The 19,037-nt window shown below is 33.6% G+C and overlaps 1 protein-coding gene across 9 annotated transcripts in view; it reads left to right on the top strand.

Annotated features, from left to right (window-relative positions):
* The window catches only part of SNTG1 (syntrophin gamma 1), a 337,041-nt gene extending 318,931 nt beyond the window's left edge, over positions 1-18,110 (top strand). For all 9 annotated transcript variants that reach the window (XM_085221072.1, XM_085221079.1, XM_085221074.1 and 6 more), the window contains 2 exons: positions 3,178-3,288; positions 11,741-18,110. In XM_085221072.1, the coding sequence (XP_085077198.1) occupies positions 3,178-3,288; positions 11,741-11,899 (270 nt within the window). In that variant the 3' untranslated portion in view covers positions 11,900-18,110. The remainder of the gene's footprint in view (positions 1-3,177; positions 3,289-11,740) is intronic.
* Positions 18,111-19,037: the final 927 nt, after the last annotated feature.

Consider the following 19,037-nt stretch of genomic DNA (forward strand, 5'->3'; position numbering starts at 1 on the left):
CCTCAAAATTACATGTCATTTAGCCAGCACTTTGTACTGACTGCAATTGGTAGCAAACTGTCATAGGATGCAGTCATGACAGTATTTTCTGAAGTTCCTTTTAGCATATATTCTCTAGATTTATCACCAGTGCATAGAAAAGGAACAATATAATTTTCTTTCATCTGTGTGACTGTGGGGAACCATAGCAGAGTATTATGGAAGCTGAAGTCAATAGCTTTTCATCTATGTACCATTTTTTTACTTCATTGTTGTTGTATACATAAAACAAAAAAACATAGGCAGAAAGCATCCACAGGTAACTGCAAGAAAATAGCATTAGCAGGAGATAATATATGCTAATTTTACTAAAAAGACTAGAGTAAATAATTCCTAAATAATTACTTATAAATAATACTTTCCTTATAAAGTTTTGTCTGAGAATCTCAGTCTCGGATATCAAGTGAAAAATATCCTGTTACTTTCAGTCAAGATAAGATTTCAGTCTTAGATTTTACTTTTATTCATCTCAGGAGATGTCTTATATTTCAGCTCTTCTGCCCTGTTCATATGTTAGCATTGCATTTTTCTATTCTTTGAGATTAATTTTATCAAATGGTACAAACTGTAAAATGCAACCTAAGTGATCCATGAGTAACAGCTAGGGAAAGGTTGTATTTCTTTTCATTAGCATGTTACATACCATATTCAGTGTTTTCTTAACTAAAAGAAATCGTGTCAGGATGTATTATAAAGTGTTAAGCTCAATGAAAATGAACATTCAAGCCTGTAAGCACTTCTATTACAAATGATTCATAAAAAGTGATTTAAAGTTTATATGACACACATTGGTTCTTTGGTATTTTTTGACAGCTGTTTTACAAATGTACTTATAGCTCAGAAGTCAGTTTAGACAAAAAAATAAATTAATATATTTATACAAAATTATCTCAACCTAAGTTAACTCTCTGTGGCAAGCACTTACTGTACAGTTCTGAAGAACTATGATGCTCAAAACGACAGAAAAATCATTCAACTGTCTTTGCTGATGGTATAGATTTCAGTTCCCAAGGATTGCTATTCCTATTGCAGAAGAATCAGCCTTTAAACTTAGCTATCCAAGCAGTCACTGAACTGAACACTTTGAAACTAAAATAAGTCCATATGAAATGTGAAAGATAACCACATATGAAACTTTCTTGTGTGTAAGTCAGAGCTTTAGCTATACGTCTCTGTGAAACTGTGCACTTAAGTCTTGCTTCTTTGTTCTTTGGCTCTATGAAGTAGTTGCTAAATAAAGACAGGCCAGTCTCTGTTCTCTGCTTAAACATTTTGCACTAACTAAAAAAAAAACAAATAGTCCTTAAAAAAAAAAATGAAGACATGGACTGGCAAGAAGAAATAAAGTAGTTCTTTCATTTTGAAATTATTCCATGCATAGTCAATGGTCTTTTTAATCTTTATGCTTTAGATGAGGAGGATTTAATAGCCTCTGCAAAGTTTTCTCTTAAAATGTCAGTTCTGGGAACCTGTTTTGATATTTTGAAGAAACAAGTGCAATCTTATGGGATTAGTCTCTACAAGGATTTTGTCACGTCTACACTACAGACCTGATTTTGTAATGTAACTAAGAGCCATTGCTAAGTAGAATTCTCAGTGCTCGTGATATGCTTAAATGGAAGTGTGTTCTTCAATTATGCCTGTGGTTTGCTATGACCATATTCACTGTCTTCTGAGTGGGAATGAAGGAAGTGGCAAAGTTGCATGGGAAATGCCGAAGAATTAAAGTTTTATGCATCCTTCATCTTCATTCAGATTTAATCTGATTTGGAAGGTATTGCTCAGAAAGTAATGCCTCATATATAATTCCCTGAAAACTACAAAAAATACAAAGAGTACAATAACACTGTGTGATAGAGCAAATTCTCAGGTTCAAAACAGTATTTTTCAACGTAATCACCACCACTAGTTATGCATTTTTGCCAACAATGAACAAGAGTCTGCATGCCATGTTCACAGAAATCTGCACCAGTGGAGGTAACCCACTGTTGCTGTCACCACTGCTGAAACACACCACCCACTGCCTCACTGTGCTCGCATGCACTGTTTGGCCTCCACAAACTTTCAGAAAGCATCCATGAATGTCAACGGACACCATTTTTTCTTTCTTTCATATGCACTTCCATCATTTTGTCACACCTTCCAGCTGCTGCCATATATCATGCTGCATCAAAATTTAATGGAATACTGGTGGGAAGGTTCAACCTCTACTGCCATACCACCAGCATCTGCCTCTGACATCATGGGCCAACACCATAAAATAGAAGTCATTACTTTTGGAGCAGCCTTCATATAATTACAAGCTTCAATTTCGATACTAGAAAATAAATCTTGTACTTGGATTGTTACTGTGCACAATTAAAATATTGTCATTTTTTCATCATCTTTCAGTTACTTAGACAATTATGAACGTAACTAACTTTACCTTGGTGCAGGTGAAAGTTGTATTTCAGTTTATAGCATAAAGAAATTAACACATTGATAAAGGGAGCTTGATTTTATTTTGGAAAGTTGAGAATTTCACCTCTCACATTCTGTTTAATATCAGCTAGATACAAAAAAGGAAATAATTTACAAATCATTAGGCCAAAACAAATAAAAACAACAACACCTAGAATCTTAAGGTTTTTTGTTGTTTAATTCAACAGTCCAATGTGAGTGAGGATGATCTTACAATTATGTGAAAAAGTACGGAAATCACAATGAAAATATTACTTCTTCAAAACACCTGCAGGGAAAAATATCTTTCAATTAGGTTGAAACTACTTACAATTAAAAAATGGTTCTTCTAGGCAAAATGGAGTTTCAAATACTGTTTGACTGTTTGGATTGGGGAATCACCAAATATTCAGTGTAAAAATCTTTGGGTCTAGACATGATAAATCAGGATTAAGTATAGTTAATGAGATTTCAGAGTACATTTCACAGATACAGTCTGTCAGATCTCAGTCAAATACTGTCAAAGTATACTACATCCTTATGATCAAAGAGGCATCAGAATACATAAGACTCAGTTGATTTTATGATATACCTTTGAGAGGTTAAAAATTCTGCTAGAAGGAGATCAGCTGTTTGTCATACGGTTTACCACAACAACTGCACCGACTTACTTGTGTATATGTATTTTTTTTCCTCTAGGCTGTGCTTTGGAGGTACAAATTTTCCCAGCTCAAAGGTTCTTCAGATGATGGGAAGAGCAAAATCAAATTCCTTTTCCAAAACCCAGATAATAAACAAATTGAAGCAAAGGTAAAAACAACCTTTTTTCTTTTATAAATCTACCTTAAAACATCTATTAAAGCAGCAGCTGGGAGACAAGATGAGTAAATCAAACTAAATTATTTAAAAGTCATTCAATGCTTGAAGTGAAAATAAAGGAAACCAAAGAAATCTGAATAACTGTTTGAATTTTTGGTAAGTTAAATTCTTTTATAGAGTGCCATTACATTAAAGAAAAAAAGAAAAAAGACTTGCTGCATTTAGGAGTATTTGCCAAGTCTGTAAATCATTTTGATAAAAGTGGCTGAGAATTTGAATGCCCTATCTTTTTCTCTGCACTTGGTATCATGAAGAAACAGTGCAAAACATCCTTGAGTCAATTTGGGCAGAAAATACAGCAAGGATCTAACATTTGTTACTACAGCTCAATAAAAAATATTGCAGATTAAACATATATCCTCTTACAAGAAGATGTCATTGAAGCTTTGTGTCTTGGTCTATTTCAAAATTTCTATTTTGTGCTTTTGATTCAGGAGTTATTTTTTGAAAACAGTTACCCTGAAAGATTTATGACTAATTTTATGAATGTATTTTGAGAATTTACTCTCCCAGTATGCGTAAGGATGTGATCTCCCTGGTAACATGGAAACTGCCTGAGAATCTTTTTCATTAGAATTCCAACATTTTTGTAATCCTGATTATGTTTGCTTGGATGTGCTTTAAAGCTGGCTTTTGAAGCCCTTACTATACTGTTTTCCCAGCTATTTATTTGATTTTAAATGTTATATTCAATATAACAACTGTATACAAGAGCTCCCATTAAATCAGTACAAATGAAGTGTGGTGGACTTTCTGTACATTCACATTTTTCTTCATCTCAAACATAAATATTCTTATTTCCTTCAGCAAATGTTGCACTAGTACCGAATTTCTTTTCTTCACTAATAAGAAGCCATAACTTAACTTAACCCTAAAGTTGTGAGGATGATTTTCTTTTAAGCAAATAATGGGAAACTTTTATTATGCTTCTAAGTAGCTTGTGGTAGCAGTGGTAATGAGAAGATGGTTGGACTAGATGATCTTATAGGTCCTTTCCAACCTTGTGATTCTATAAGTATAGTTGGAAATTGAAACTCAACATTTCTTTTCTTATATTTATCTCGTATTGCTATTACATGGACACAAGATTTTAGAACTAGCTAAGTTAATGGTGCAATATTTCTCAGAATTTTCTTTGGAATCCAGGAGCCAAATAGTGATGCTTTATTTCATCAATTTAAGAACAACGCGTAGTTACCAATCTAGATGTTGAGAAAGAAACATGGCTTTTATCATTTTATTTTATTTTATTTTTAATTAAATCTGTCATGCTAATCACTTTTTAAAACTTTATGTTACTGTTGTTCCCAGATAAACTGAACAGAGCTTTATTTCTAGGAAACTTCACCTTTCCACCTTTTATCAAAGTAGAAATTATTCCTCTAAGTTATGAAGGCATAATATTGTTCAAACTTATTAGCATCCTAATTAATATACTGTCATGTTCTCTAGCTGCTTTTATTGATTATAAATTTAATCTTTCATGTTGATCAATTTAGAAATATATATATATATAATTTTCTTGATACTCAAAGCAAATCAGTTACATTACGGTCAAAAAATGTCAGATTATATTGTGTTTGGACAGTGTTACAACATTTATCAACTTTCTATTTGCTTATATATGAAGTACATTGTTTAGTCTAAAAACTGTAAGATATACTTGTCTGTCGAAAGAATGAAAACATTTTTATGTCATATTTTTTAACTTTGGTTAGATTAAAATTCTGTGAATAGGCCTCTCTGCATCCACTGAACCTTTCAAGTATTTAAAGCACTATTCAGCAAGAAAAGATCTGGAACAATCTAGCTTCTATTTTTTGGACTTTATTAATGTTACAGATCTGGAGACATATCTTTTTGGGAAACCCTCTAGTCATTAAGAAATATTAATCAGATTTTAAGAAATGCTTGTAATGCCAGGTTTCATGCATGCTGTATGCAGGCTTCATTTGGAATCAGATGGTGGGAATTTTCTCAAACAGCTGTTAAAGGTTGTGATGAATATTCATAGTGAAAGCTATCACCACCTGTTAAATGAAACTCTGAGCTGCAGAAGGCCTGGAGACCTGCTGTTGTAAGGAGGACATATAGGGTAATGTTTTATTGAGATAAATATAATTGTCTGCCTATTATATTGTGTGGGAAATATAGTGGGATGAGGACTTACAGCTGAGACAAAAAATTCTAAGGAGTCATTACCTCAAGTTGTTAGGGTTTTTCATTTTTGCATTCTCAAACAGTAGCGAGAAATCACTGAGGCGAGTAACTATGATACAGCTCAATATGATACTAGAAGTGAGAGTAGGTTTTTCCTCTTCATCATCAACATTATCATGCTCTATGCAGAAACTGCTATGGTGTGCTCATACTTGATTTGAGACTCCTGCTCTTCTTGTTCTGCAGTACTTCTTTTCCTCCATATCTGAGTTTCAACTGTGCTGCTGACAAGATACGTTTAAAGTTTTTAATGCGCTATAATTCAGTTTCACCTTGCAAATGTAAAATGGTTCAGTTACAGACTGATTGATTGATTTCCAGTAATACTGGTTTAATCCTAGAATTCCTTCATGTAAAAATGTGAGTTATCAAAATCCAAATGCTTCCTATCTTCACTTTATATAATACTGCACATTTGTGTGCAGCCTGTGTACAGTTATGGCTTGTTGTGTCTGTGTGATAATATCCTTTATATCTTAAATATTTACTCATGATCTGGAGAATTAAGAGTGGTAGAGTGTTCTGGTAATTAATGTTGATTAACATTTAAAAAAGAAACAATTATGCAGCAGTGTTTTAAATTTTAGCCTTACTGACTTTATAGTTTCCTCTTTATTCTGATTGAATATAAAGAACAATCTTTTCTAGTGTTACAAAATCTGAGATATTTTTTGAGAAAGAAATGCAGAACTATATCCTTTCATCAGTCAACTTTTGTTTTTGAAAAACACACTTGCCGCCAGAGTTTACATTGCTAAGCGAAAGTCCTTCACTGACACAGAAAACCTAATATTTTTATAACGCTGTCAAAATATTTCAGTGTTTTTCATGCCTGACTTAACAAAATTAAAAATGGCATGTTTTGAGATGAACAACATATGTTTTATATTTGGTTACTGTTTAATTAGGAATACTTCTTTCAGGCTCAAAAATGGTTTAACGTTTAAACTTAGAGACTTTGTACTGATGCTTTTGTTTGGCCTCACTGAAACAACATCATGCTACTGTAACGATGCATAGTATAGAATAAAGGAAGTGTTTCCTCGTAGACATGAACAATTGCAGTCTGAAAAACCTGAACAGTAATTACCATAGGTCATACTGGTGGTCAATGGCAGAGTGCCTGCCAATCAAACACCTGACTTTGAAGGTCTCAAAGTTAAGGTCTAAGTAGTTTCTGAGATGTAAACCATTTAGAGGCAACATTAATCACCAATACTTCTTAGACGTTCCAATCTGTAGGTTATTTCACAGCTGTCACTCAGCAGGAGATATTGCACAGGTTTGCACAGTCAGACAGAATTTTTCTGACTGAGAGCTACAAAACAGAGCAGTCGGCATGGTAGAGTGTGGAGCCTATGTGTCCCTCTGCTTCATCCCTGTTGTGCTGCTCTGGTTGCATTGAAAAAAGAACGGGACAGTTTCTTTTTTTCATTTATAAAACACAGAGGGATACATTATGCATCTTGCTATCTAATTACCTATTTCTTTAGCTATAACTTCATGATCTGTTAATGGCTTTTCAGCATTAGAGCAGCTTCCAGAGGCTAATGGAATCTCAGCACTGTAATAAACTCAGCGCACTATAATCTTCTGCTGTACCTGACTGAGTAGTGGATCACTGCAATGCAAACAGTTTTATGTTTTTCTGAGAAAAATATCTTAAACCTATCAAAGATTGTTTCTATACGTATAGACTCCCAAACATTGCAGTATTCAGGATCTATATATCTAAAGCAGAATTGTTGCTGGGTTTTTTGTTTGTTTGTTTGTTAGTTTTTTGTCGTCTTTTTTTTATTACATACCATTTCTATCTGAATTTTGTAAGTAGATATAATAGCCAGTAATTTCTGTAAACTGAAAGGTTGTGTGCCCCATCGCAATGGCAAGGATTTGATGCCTACTAAAGTAAAGTAGCAACAGGCTTACACAGTTGGACTGAGAAAATGAATGTCCTTCTTACATTTCAGCTCTGTAACATAAAGCACGGTATATATCTCAAAAACTATTCTCTCTGTTCTTTTACCTTTCTGAACTTGCAAGGATTTTTCACAGCTTAACAGCTTTCTCAGCAAAACTCGGCCAAGGTCACATAGCTGTGCTGTTAGCTTTTGTTCACAGACTAGCTAATGCCCTAAGCTAAGTGTCATGGAACAGTGGTGAGCAGCAATGAAGATGAAGATCTAGTCAATTGGGAAAAACTGTGGTGTCAGCAAAAGAAGGTGCATAACTTTAAAGATCTGGCATTAATATGGAGTGATGAATAATGCATTAATAACAGTTAATGGTAATTAATTTGTACTTGAAACTATTCCATATAGAAATCGAATCTAAAATAAGACAGCCTGCAGTAGAGATGTTGTAATGTGAACAAAATGTTTGCTTTCTGGTGTGTTGTAAGGTGCCTTGATGAATGCTTGCACTATTTTCCAGGCTGATATTTCTGCTCATTTCAAGTATATTCTCCAAAGTATAATTTTAATTTAATCCTTGTTCTTAGCCTTGAGGGCTTTTCTGTGATCATCACAGTGCTCTTCAAGTTCAGAATTTAAGTTTTAAATGGGTTTCAAGTACCTATCCTTAGTATTTTTACGGAGTGATTGCTCAATTGCAGTGACTGCGTTCTGAGTTCATATTTTTGAACTATGTGAGTTTGCGTGACTTAGTTTTTAGTTTTCCCATGTCTTGCTCAAAGATTGTATTTTTTTTGTAGCTGTTTAAAATCACATTCTACCCCAGTATATAGACATTTGATGAAGTTTATATGTGACAATACCATGATTTTTTTCTGAATCACAAACTAACAGTTACTTGAGTTTGTATATGTAGAGCTTAGGTAGCTGTGTCATTAATATAATGAAATATTAGCTGATTCTTTTTTGTCTGACATTATCTGTATTCCTTTTTTTCCATATTTGTCGTCTTCATCTTTTGTTGGCTTGCATTGTCCTGTGCAGTAACAGTGAATCTTCAGATTAATAATCTGAGAATATCTGGTATAATGACAGCAATGTTGAGTGAAAGTAGTTTGGTCAAGAAAGTGGGAGGATGATTTGAAGATCAATATCAAGAGGATACACTAATATTCCAATCTGGAAAGTGGAATAAGAGTAAATTGTGTTTTTGTGCATGAATAAGTAGTTGTGGCTTAAATTTGGATTTCTTTGCTTTGTGATTCAGAGCATCTGCTTTTCCCTACAGCTTGCAGACTTAATAGCTTGACAGAATATTTCTTCAGGTTTCTTAGGATTTGTTTGTTTCCTTGAAGCTGCGTGTGCAATGTGCACTACTTTGCTAGATAAAAGTGTGTTCAGACAAGCGTATGACTGACAGCAGAGCATTCTAAATGTGAAAACAACCAGGGGCAGTTAGATGTGCAGAAAAGTCTGTGGGTTCCCCTCCATTTTATGGCAGTGCTGCAGACCTATGACGATTTGAAAGTGCAAGTTCTCAACAGAAGTTGAGGGAATGTTTTGTCTGTCAGCAGTTCTATGTGAACCTTTATCTGTTCAGTAAACTTGATTGTGACTAGGCTAATCTGCTTGGAAAGTGTTGTTCCTGATGGTGGATCCCTTTGCATCAATCTTACTCCCTTGAATTCAGCTGCAGCTATTAATCAGACATGTATATACTCATCACATACCAATATCAGCCCACTGTGTTTCACACTGCTTAAAATTCCACTTTTAATGTGAACTCTGCTTGTAACAGAGTCAGCGTGTGACTTTTTTAGCCTCTAATCCACATCCGCTGCTGGGGAAACAGATGTGATCACAAGAGTGTGACTTCTGCCCTGCACAGTTACAACACAAGCCATCAGTGTCTTTAAGTACCTTCATAGAATTTGGTTGTATGCTTATATTTGTGTCTTCTAAATAAGCTGCATTATTCGGATCCTCTACTTAAGCCACCTTAAATGCATGTAATTTCTTAAATTGTGTGATCAGAGAGATCTGTTTAATTCGCTGCGTGATGTACCCATTGTTTCATGCCAAGTAGTATCTAGCATTCGTTGACTTGTTAGTGCTCATCTTTACTATCAAATTAATTTATGTATTGTTTCATCGCTAACAGCAGTAGCAAACCATTGGGACCTTCAGCAGTTGTGCCATTGCCTCACACATTTTCATTGAAGGTCCATTGAGCAGTGGATCTTCCCAATGTGTTACTGTTGCAGAAACACCTGTGTTAACTGGTGATAATAATTGTACTGTGAAATGCACTGTGAAAATTCAGTGTCCAGCAGCCATAATTATGATATACATAAAAACTTTCAGCAATAGGATTACCTAATTGACTCGAACAATTCTCAAACTGCAATATTTATTTTAATAGACTTGCTCTGTTGACACATAGGTGGAGACAGTCTTTCCAAATATAACACAGAGCTGATATCACAAATATTTGTAAGATCCAGTAAATATTTATATTTTCATCTTAAGCTTCAGTATTATTTTGTAGTACCAAAGGATACATTTTATTAATAGAAAAATTTCAAATGAAAAGTAATGATTTGAGTGACTGATGCTTCTTATTCAGATACAGTTTCCATAATTCCTTGTTTTCTCATCTTTGACTTTCCCCTATTTTTCTCATCTAAGATAAATTTTCTTATTTTGAAATTTTGATAGAAGGGGAAGAAATCTCTGGCATTGTAACAAAACTACACTTTTCCCAATATTTAAAATGAAAGTATCTCTAAACAGAATTTTTTTTAATGAATACAGATGGCAGGTATGTGAAACTTGGCACAAACTTCATCATCTTTATTGTGAATTGGTACTTAGGAGAGTTTAAAGAAGCTTGTAAGCAATTAAAAAATCATTTCTGAGCATTTCCAAGGACATCTGCTTAGGTTGTAAGAGAGTTGAACAGAACTCCACCCATTTCGTACATCGCTGGGATACTCTGCATATGTAGTATTCTGCTTTCAGGCAGTTATTCCGTCTCACACATAAGGGATTTCTGAATGTCTCCACAAAGTATTTAAAGCAATATCTTCCAGAAAAAACTCAAGAGGAAGGCTCATGGAATTTTTAGAATTTTATCTTTTTTGTTCTTGTTAAGTTCACAGTACTATCGATATTTCTTTATACAAAAGCAAAGCTGTCAGCACTAAATAACCTGGAAATATCAGTACTAGAGAGAAACACAAATAGGATATACCACAGTTCTCTGTTCCTGGTTTCAGTGCAGAAATCTACATAGGCAGTGAATCACAGTGGAAAGATCATAAAGCTGCATCACTATCCCTACGTGCATAACATCAATGTCTGCTTTCAAACACAGCACGTTTTTATTGATTAAATGCTAACATCAAAAACACATACTGAAGAATTCCTAAAAAAAAATTCAACATCATTATGATCCCATTGATAAGAAAAAATCAATTAGACACAAATGAAAACATTTCTATGTATACATACTTATAATTTTTCATTTTGTTTTGTTTTCACCTTGTTTCTAAGAAAATCTCATCTGAGGAGCTGTAAAAAAAAATATGCAAATTAAAGTAGAATGAAAAGAGCTTTGTCTAATATTTTTAAGAAGATTAAAACTCCAAGTATGTTCCTTACTTTTGGTACAATAAAAATAATTGCCTCGATGAAAACAGAGCCAGAATATCTCTGTAGTAGCACTTTATAAAAATTTTTGTTTTGTTTTGTATTGTTTTTTAACTAAAGATTAGCATAGGTGAGATAATAGTTACCACTATGTGGTGACATGACAGAGGAATATGACATATGTAGAACTCAATGTTACTGATCTTTGTGGTTACATGCAGCAGTAACCCAGAGGTATGTAGACACAATGCACTCATTCCATTGATTGATTTATAAAAAGAAATCAACCTGCAAAATGCACCAGATTTGCATTCAGGGGGAAAACATACTGTATATGGCTGTCACATTCCTTCCTCTTTAGCAGGCAGAACCTCATATTTCTGTGCAGCTACTTTACTCAGAAATTTGTCCATATTAGCTTCCAAAAATTATTTATGGAATAAATAGCTCTGTATCTTAAGTGCCTATAATGTAGAACTATCAGATACATCAGCAAAATTACATCAGACTATTTCCATGTAAAACTCAGTTCATTCCTGGGTGCATGTTTGAGATGTCTTCTTTTGCTTCATGATTAATCTTTCTTTTTTCACTTCCAGGAGCTGGAGTTTTCCAACCTGTTTGCAGTCCTTCATTGTATTCATTCATTCTTTGCAGCCAAAGTGGCTTGTTTGGACCCTTTGTATGTAGGCAGTCAAGCAACAGCTTCTGCTGCTCCCACAACTTCTGGTACTGGCAAATTAAAGTATACAACTTGATATCTCACATTACAGCACTGCCATTTATCAAAAAGACTTAATGTATAGATATTCATAAGATGTGAAACTCTGGTGAACCATGTACATGGAAACCAATCCTGGAGACAAGACATCTTGCAGCATCAGCAGATAGATGGTCACGTGGGATCATAAACTCATTTCTGTTCTGCAAGACACCAGTAAATAATCCTCACAGAATCCCCAGAATAGGATGGATATGCTTTTAGTATGATCTATTTGTACTTATTTAGTGCTTTAACCAACACTGGAAGCAAAGGAATAAATGATGCAATGAGGCATTTCGGTATTTAATAAAATTTTCAAATTGCTGTAATAACACACAAAAAGAATTGTCATCTTCCTGTTTTCAAATGTTTTTATGACAATATGCTAAATTCTGAGTATGAACTTAGTACCCAATGATTATATTATAAATGACATAAGAGAAAGTGACAAGCATTTAGTACATAATCATGAAGAGATGAGCATGAAAAGACATTTGTGTAAGTATCTCTTCAAATAAGAAAGCACTTTAAGCACTGTCGTAATCCATACTTCTTTCCATACATGGAGTCATGGTACATTTTCTATTTTGTTCTTTTAACATTAACAACAAAGTTATAGCCATATTGACTGACACAGTTCAAAACAAAAACCCCACAACCCCACTTCCATAAGTTACTCTTCTTCAATTAAAAATAATATTACTTTAAATATAATGACAAGTGAAAGTTTGTAAAATATCCTTTCTACTATTTGCTTCCTCAATTTTTTGAAGAACTAAGAATCTGATAGTTTTTGCTCACATGATACAGATGTTGTATTTGCTTCAGAAACAATCCACTTAATGCACTGTTTCCATTATTAACCTTGATTTCACATCATAAGGTCTCAAGAAAATAGACATTCAATATTATTTTTGAAAAATGAGTCCAATCATTGAATTTGTAGTGATTTCTTTTTTTATATTATTAGTAAAAGGCAGGAATAAAATAAATAGCCTTTAATGATAGAAGCAATGAAGGAACGCATAAAGTCTTTGTATATTAAAAAAATACTACATCACCTATGACCATATAACAGAAATAATAGTTCAAGGGTCTCATTTAATGATCAAATCTGAAAGAATTTTACATTCATAACTAATAACTTATTAAAATATAGTTTTCAAAAATAATTTAATGTTGTGCTACTACGCATCAATGAAAATGGTAAAATAGTGGGAGTTATGCATGGGTTATAGCTGAAATATCAAAAAAAGGTGAGTTTTTTTTGTTTGTTTTTCGCAGATATAAAGAAAAAACCCTAAAAGACTGCAGAAAATGCATTTGTTGCACATTCAGAATGTGTGGAATATTTTAAATGATGCTTTCTGAGATTTCTACTTACAATGTTGAAATCTACATTTCCTTTTTTTTCTCTCTTCTTATTAAAGCACATGGAAGGTAAGAGTTAAGGAAACAATCTCCCTTGTGCAGCTGGAAGACAAACTATTTCACATCCATTTATACATATTAAAAGAAGAAAAAATTCATAATTGAATCCAGAGTAAAGCTTTTCCAAATGGGAGCAATTCAAATGTTAAGTGGGGACAAAAGATGAATGAACTGTCAGGGTAAATCATGCATCTGTCTTTTTACTTTGCAGTAGAAGTATTTGGATTTGTGTGTGTTACAAAGCGTCCTTGCAAAATGGAGACTGGAGGTAAAGTTGATTCTAGTTGAAAACAATCTGAAAATACATTTTCTGGGAACACTTTGTCATTGTCACAGGACTACTGGTATCTTCTTACTTCTTAGTAGAACTCCAAGTGTTACAGGATTTCATAATTGTGTTCCACATTTATTTTCCATGCTAAATACAATGGAATCGTCATAATCCAATGATTAAATATTTTAAGTGTCATCAAAATCCAATATTTTCGTAGTTATTATCCTGTTTATATGAATCTTCCCTAAATAAGGGGGTTAGATCCTAGTCTCTGCATGACATGTGAAACTGCTGTGGCTATTGAGTTTATTCCTGAGAGATTACAGGTCCCAAATGTTTTGAATCCAAAACTGCAACTTTCTGAGAAGTTTGCTGATGACAACTCAGATGTTCTCCTTGTCAAAAAGGCATGTTCTGGAAAGACAGTTCTGACAGACCACTGGCAATGATGAAGCTTTGTATCTGTTAATGACAGTTCTCTTCTGTGCTCCCAAATCATCTCATTCTGGTGAGCATTGCATTCAGACACCCAGTACAGGCATGTGAATGCCTTTCTAAGTTCTCTGGTGGTAGTAGAAGAATCTAAAATAATCAGTTGAACGTTTTCCCTTCAACTAGCTCAGATGATGTGCACAACGGCACCACTGAAACCAAGGGTTATTTAAGGGACATTGTTTAATATGTTTAAGTGAGCGTAGCATTTATTTGAAAGAGCAGAAACCATACTGTTGCAAATTGATCTAGATTAAGTTTTTCCATGATTTGAAAGAAAAATAAATAAATAAATAAATAAAAGTTGCTTCTTGTGCAGAAATGTTTTTATGCCATGCACTTTTGGGGCCTGGACTCTACCAGGGCATTCTACAGAACTGTCATGTATTTTGTTTGTAGAAACACTGTATTCATCAGTGAGAATTCTTTTTTAGTTGGGCATTGAATATTCAATATTTAAGAAGCAAACAGACACACAAAAAAAGAACCTGCAATTTTTATGTTTGTTTGTGTTTTGAAACCCTATATTTCAAAGACCTGAACTTGTGGGGCTTAATCAATATTTTTAGTTCCAAGAAAATAAAGGTGACCTTGGGAGAATATAAAATGCCATGGCCTTTACTACAGGTTAGTACTGGCTTGTAAGTGTGTGATTCTGGGGGCCTTTGCACTGACCTCAGATTATTCAGAGGTGGCTGCATCAGGCTTGCCCTCTCATAGCAAGTAGAAGAGAAATTCAGCCTTGAACCAATGGGACAATTTTAAACTGTGTCATAACTAATCATAAAACAGCAAAATATAATTTTAGTGACTATGTTTTTTACTTAAATACAAGAAGAAGACTCCAAATTAAAGCATAGTTAACTTCATGTGCATATGTCAAAATCCAACCTTTATGTTGCAAGTTATCACTTAACATATAAAATATAAGAAATACAAATATTTTGTAAGTCAGCATGGCCCACTGATTACAAAGAAAAACACAAAATTATAATAAAATGTCAGCTCTTGCTGAAAATCTGTATGCAAATTAAAGCAAATATTGAAAAGAAAAAAAAAATACAACAAACCTTATTTCCCACAAAGTAAAATATAATTTTTCCTTATGACATCATAAATAAGTTAAATTAAAAAGTATATGTCTTTATGCTTATACTTAGTACTGTGCCTAATGAAGTGATATTATATAGCATACCAAAAATATACACTCCTCAGTATCACAAAATGTATTTGATTTAATTTACTGTGCTTTATGATGGAAATTTTGGATAAGCTGACCTCCACAGAATTAACCATATGTTAGTTATAGTGTTATCATAATTTTGTTATGAACGTATTGCAGATTTGTAGACATGTTATTCTAGATTTCATAGGTGAATGAATATATTTCATTTCCTATATCTGCTTAAAAAAACAGTTCCAGAAGGCACTTTTGAAATAAAGATCAGGATATTATAAAATATTGATCATTTTATTTTGTTAATAAAGTGCAGCAAGAAGTTTGTAAATTGTAAGCCAGTTATTTTTTTAAAGCACATAATTTGACATTTTGGCCGTTTAAACTAGAATTCATAAAAATGTAAAATAATAATATACAGTATCAATATACTTTGAGATGAGATTCCTGAAACATATTGTTTTCCAGCTTAGTTCTTGATCCCACAGAAACTTTGTTTTATATTTACATTATATGCACTGACTTTATCAGAATATCTCACAGTGCACAGTTAAACATGAGTAAGTCATTGTGGTTACTACTTATTATTTTAAATATGATTTCTTTTATGCAATGCCTTAAGATGTTTCTTACATCAAAAGAAATATTAAAAAGGCTAACAATCTCATGAATGTACAATTGCTGCCCTTAAAAAATCAGCAGCTTTGCTACATATTGTTAAGTACCCCCTAGTATTCTCTATGCCAAAAAGAAAGTACAATTTTCATTCTGATATACCAATGCCAAGTCAAATGTAAATGTATTAATATTAAACACTCACCTATGTACTGCACTTTTAATTCCCTTATAGAATCTAATCCCTGAGAACACTGAGAAAGTGTTTTGTCACGAAAAAAAAAAAAAAAGCTGATTTTAATATGTTCATCTTTGTCATCAACTTAAAATGTTCAAATTTGGGCACATGATGCACTCACCCAAGTTCCTTAAATTTAAATACCTATCATAGACACCTAGGATAGGACTTTGAGGCCCTCAAAATGGCAGGGCAGGGCAGTTTTGAGGTCGGACCATGACTTAGCAGTCTTAAGGTGTGTGTCTCCCCAGTGCGATGAAAGAGGTGCAGCCACTTTCATGGTTTCACTTGTTTTAGGAATGTGCTTTTGAAGCCAGGTTCCTGCCCTCTGCCTGTTACTATGTTGTTCTTCATTTGCCAGAGCAGTCTTTAAGCACATGAACTGGAATTTTAGGCTAAAACTAAATCAGCATCACACCAATAGTTCCAACTTCTAATGGGCATTCAGCTCATTCAACCTAAGTAAAGCAAGACCAAAGCCAGAATTCCTCTAAATTGCTATGGCTGCTGGATCCTGGTGAGCATCCTTTCTGCACAGTGAGTGATGCCCATATACTGTGGGTTCTGGAAGAACGTCCTTCATTTACAGAAGGTGACTAACAAGTCCAGGCTAGGTTAGTCTGCATTGCCCTCTTCCATCACTCCAAAGGGAAATAATTAAGGTTACATTATGCTGGTCAGCCCTCTCCCTGCTGCGTCTCTCTTCCTGTCTATCAGAAATACATACTTTAAAATTCACTCAGAGTGCTCCAAGAACACTGCCCCATTCTCTTTGCTCTATGCAGGTAGCAAAGCTGCACTCACTCAGCTATGTAAGAAAGCCTCTACATATTTAACACAGTCAGGGGACAATATTCAAACATTATGGCAAGGGCATCTGTGTACCAGAAGAGTGTTGCAGTCCGTGATCAACATTCAGAGTAAATTGAGTAAAGTCATCTTCAAGCTTAAGTGCTTCCTTGGCTAGGAGGGCTCTTAAGTGCAATTTTAGAATCATTCCTGGAATAAAGTCCATAAGGTCAATAAATTTTTATTTATTTGGCTCTATTTTCCCATTTTCAGGAAGTTTAATGAGAATAGCAATTCATATTCTGTCAGAATCAGATGGAAAATCAGGGATACTGAAATAAAAAAAAAAATTCTATTTGGATTCTGTATGTTGTTACAGTACATTACATACTCTGTTAAAATATGCTGAACAATGTAAAACTAAATGCATTCATTTAGCTAACCTAGTCAGTTTTCATTGCTATGATATGCACACCTCCCAGTTTCAACAACTCACTATGAGAATCTCAATCATATGTTACAGAAATGGCTTTATTATTGAGTATATACTAATATATAAAGCATAGTGTGTGTGTATTTGTGTGTGTGTATATTAGTATATACTAATGGAAAATATTCAGTATATAGTAAAGAAAGTTCCATATTAGACACAATTGTAAAACAGAAGCATAAATCCATGAAGCTTTACATTTAAAATCTTAATCTTATATTACTATAAAGAAAAAATATGTATATTAGTTGAAGAAATGGCTATTTTTGCAGAACATGCACAATCTGGATATATGATAATAAATTAATGAACATTAACTGATTTACTATTTCATACCTCCAGGAATTTTGATTTTTTTAATTATTCTTATCCTTAAGAATATTTGCAATATATGTCATAAGTTTTAATTTGTTATGGATAAAAATGACTGAAAAATGTAATAGAAAGTGCTATATATTTTATAAATATTAAAAATTGAAGATAAATATTCAATTTATTTATTTCATGTTCAGTTACTTTTTTTTGTGGTTGTTTGTAATATGTATTTGTGACAAACATAAGTCACTTAGCTGTTAAAGCTCATTAATGTACCACTAATAAAATTCTATCTTGTCTTTTGTTTTTGTTATGTTTTATTTTGTTTCTTTTTGTAATGGAACGTAACAGAAAAAATATAGAAAATAAATACTTTTTTAACTAATCTTTTGCATTCAGTCATACAGTGTATGAGTTTTATATCATTGAAAGTCAAATCTGTGAGATCAAGAAAATACTTGAAGAACCTGGGCTGCTATTGTCATTTCCCACCACCATGTTCAGCTGCATAGTCATTGCTCACAACCCTCTTACATATGTCCAACATGTTCATTTGCAGCAGTCTTACCCCACTGCCAAATTCACCCAGTTTTATAGTCCACTGTGACATGATATAGTATAGGTTATATCTATTTGTCCAGTTTGGGTCAGCTGTCCTGGTCCTGTCCCTCCCCACCTCCTTCTATACCCTCAACTCCTTATGAGCAGAGCCACAAAGTCTTTGATTTGGTGTAAGCACTGCTCTGCCACAGTGAAAACATCAAAGCGTTATCAACATTGTTTTTCTCTTAAATTCAAAGCACAGCATCATGCCAGCCACTTTGAAGAAAATTAATTTTATCCCAGCCAAAACCAGAATATTTGTGTACAGATATATCCCAACAATCAATCAAGATAAAACTGCAAGACAGATAAATGTAGATAATGCTTTACTGCCCAAGGGGCTCAGGAAAACAGTTTTGAGGATGAAAACTGAGTACCTCTGATGTAGGAAAGAGCTGAGGGCACAGAGACCATGGAAGACTAGGTGCACTTTGGTATTCTTTGGTAACATGCTGTAAATCAAAAGATAAATTTATCTCTTTACTAGAAGAAGAATGATGAAAAATCTTATTTTGGAGACAATTTATGAAATTCAAAGCATTTATTCTTGTGTCACTGCTACAGTGAAGAGGACACATTGCACGGGTCATGTGATTATGGTATTAGTTATATATGACTTGTCTGGAGAGTAGTTAAAAATCTAGAGGTATAAAGTGAAATTTATTCATTTTCCTAAAAGACACAACATAGAAGACAAAAAAACAACAGC

This window comes from Meleagris gallopavo, chromosome 3, assembly GCF_905368555.1.
Source record: "Meleagris gallopavo chromosome 3, MGAL_WU_HG_1.1, whole genome shotgun sequence".
In the NCBI taxonomy this organism is placed as follows: domain Eukaryota; kingdom Metazoa; phylum Chordata; class Aves; order Galliformes; family Phasianidae; genus Meleagris; species Meleagris gallopavo.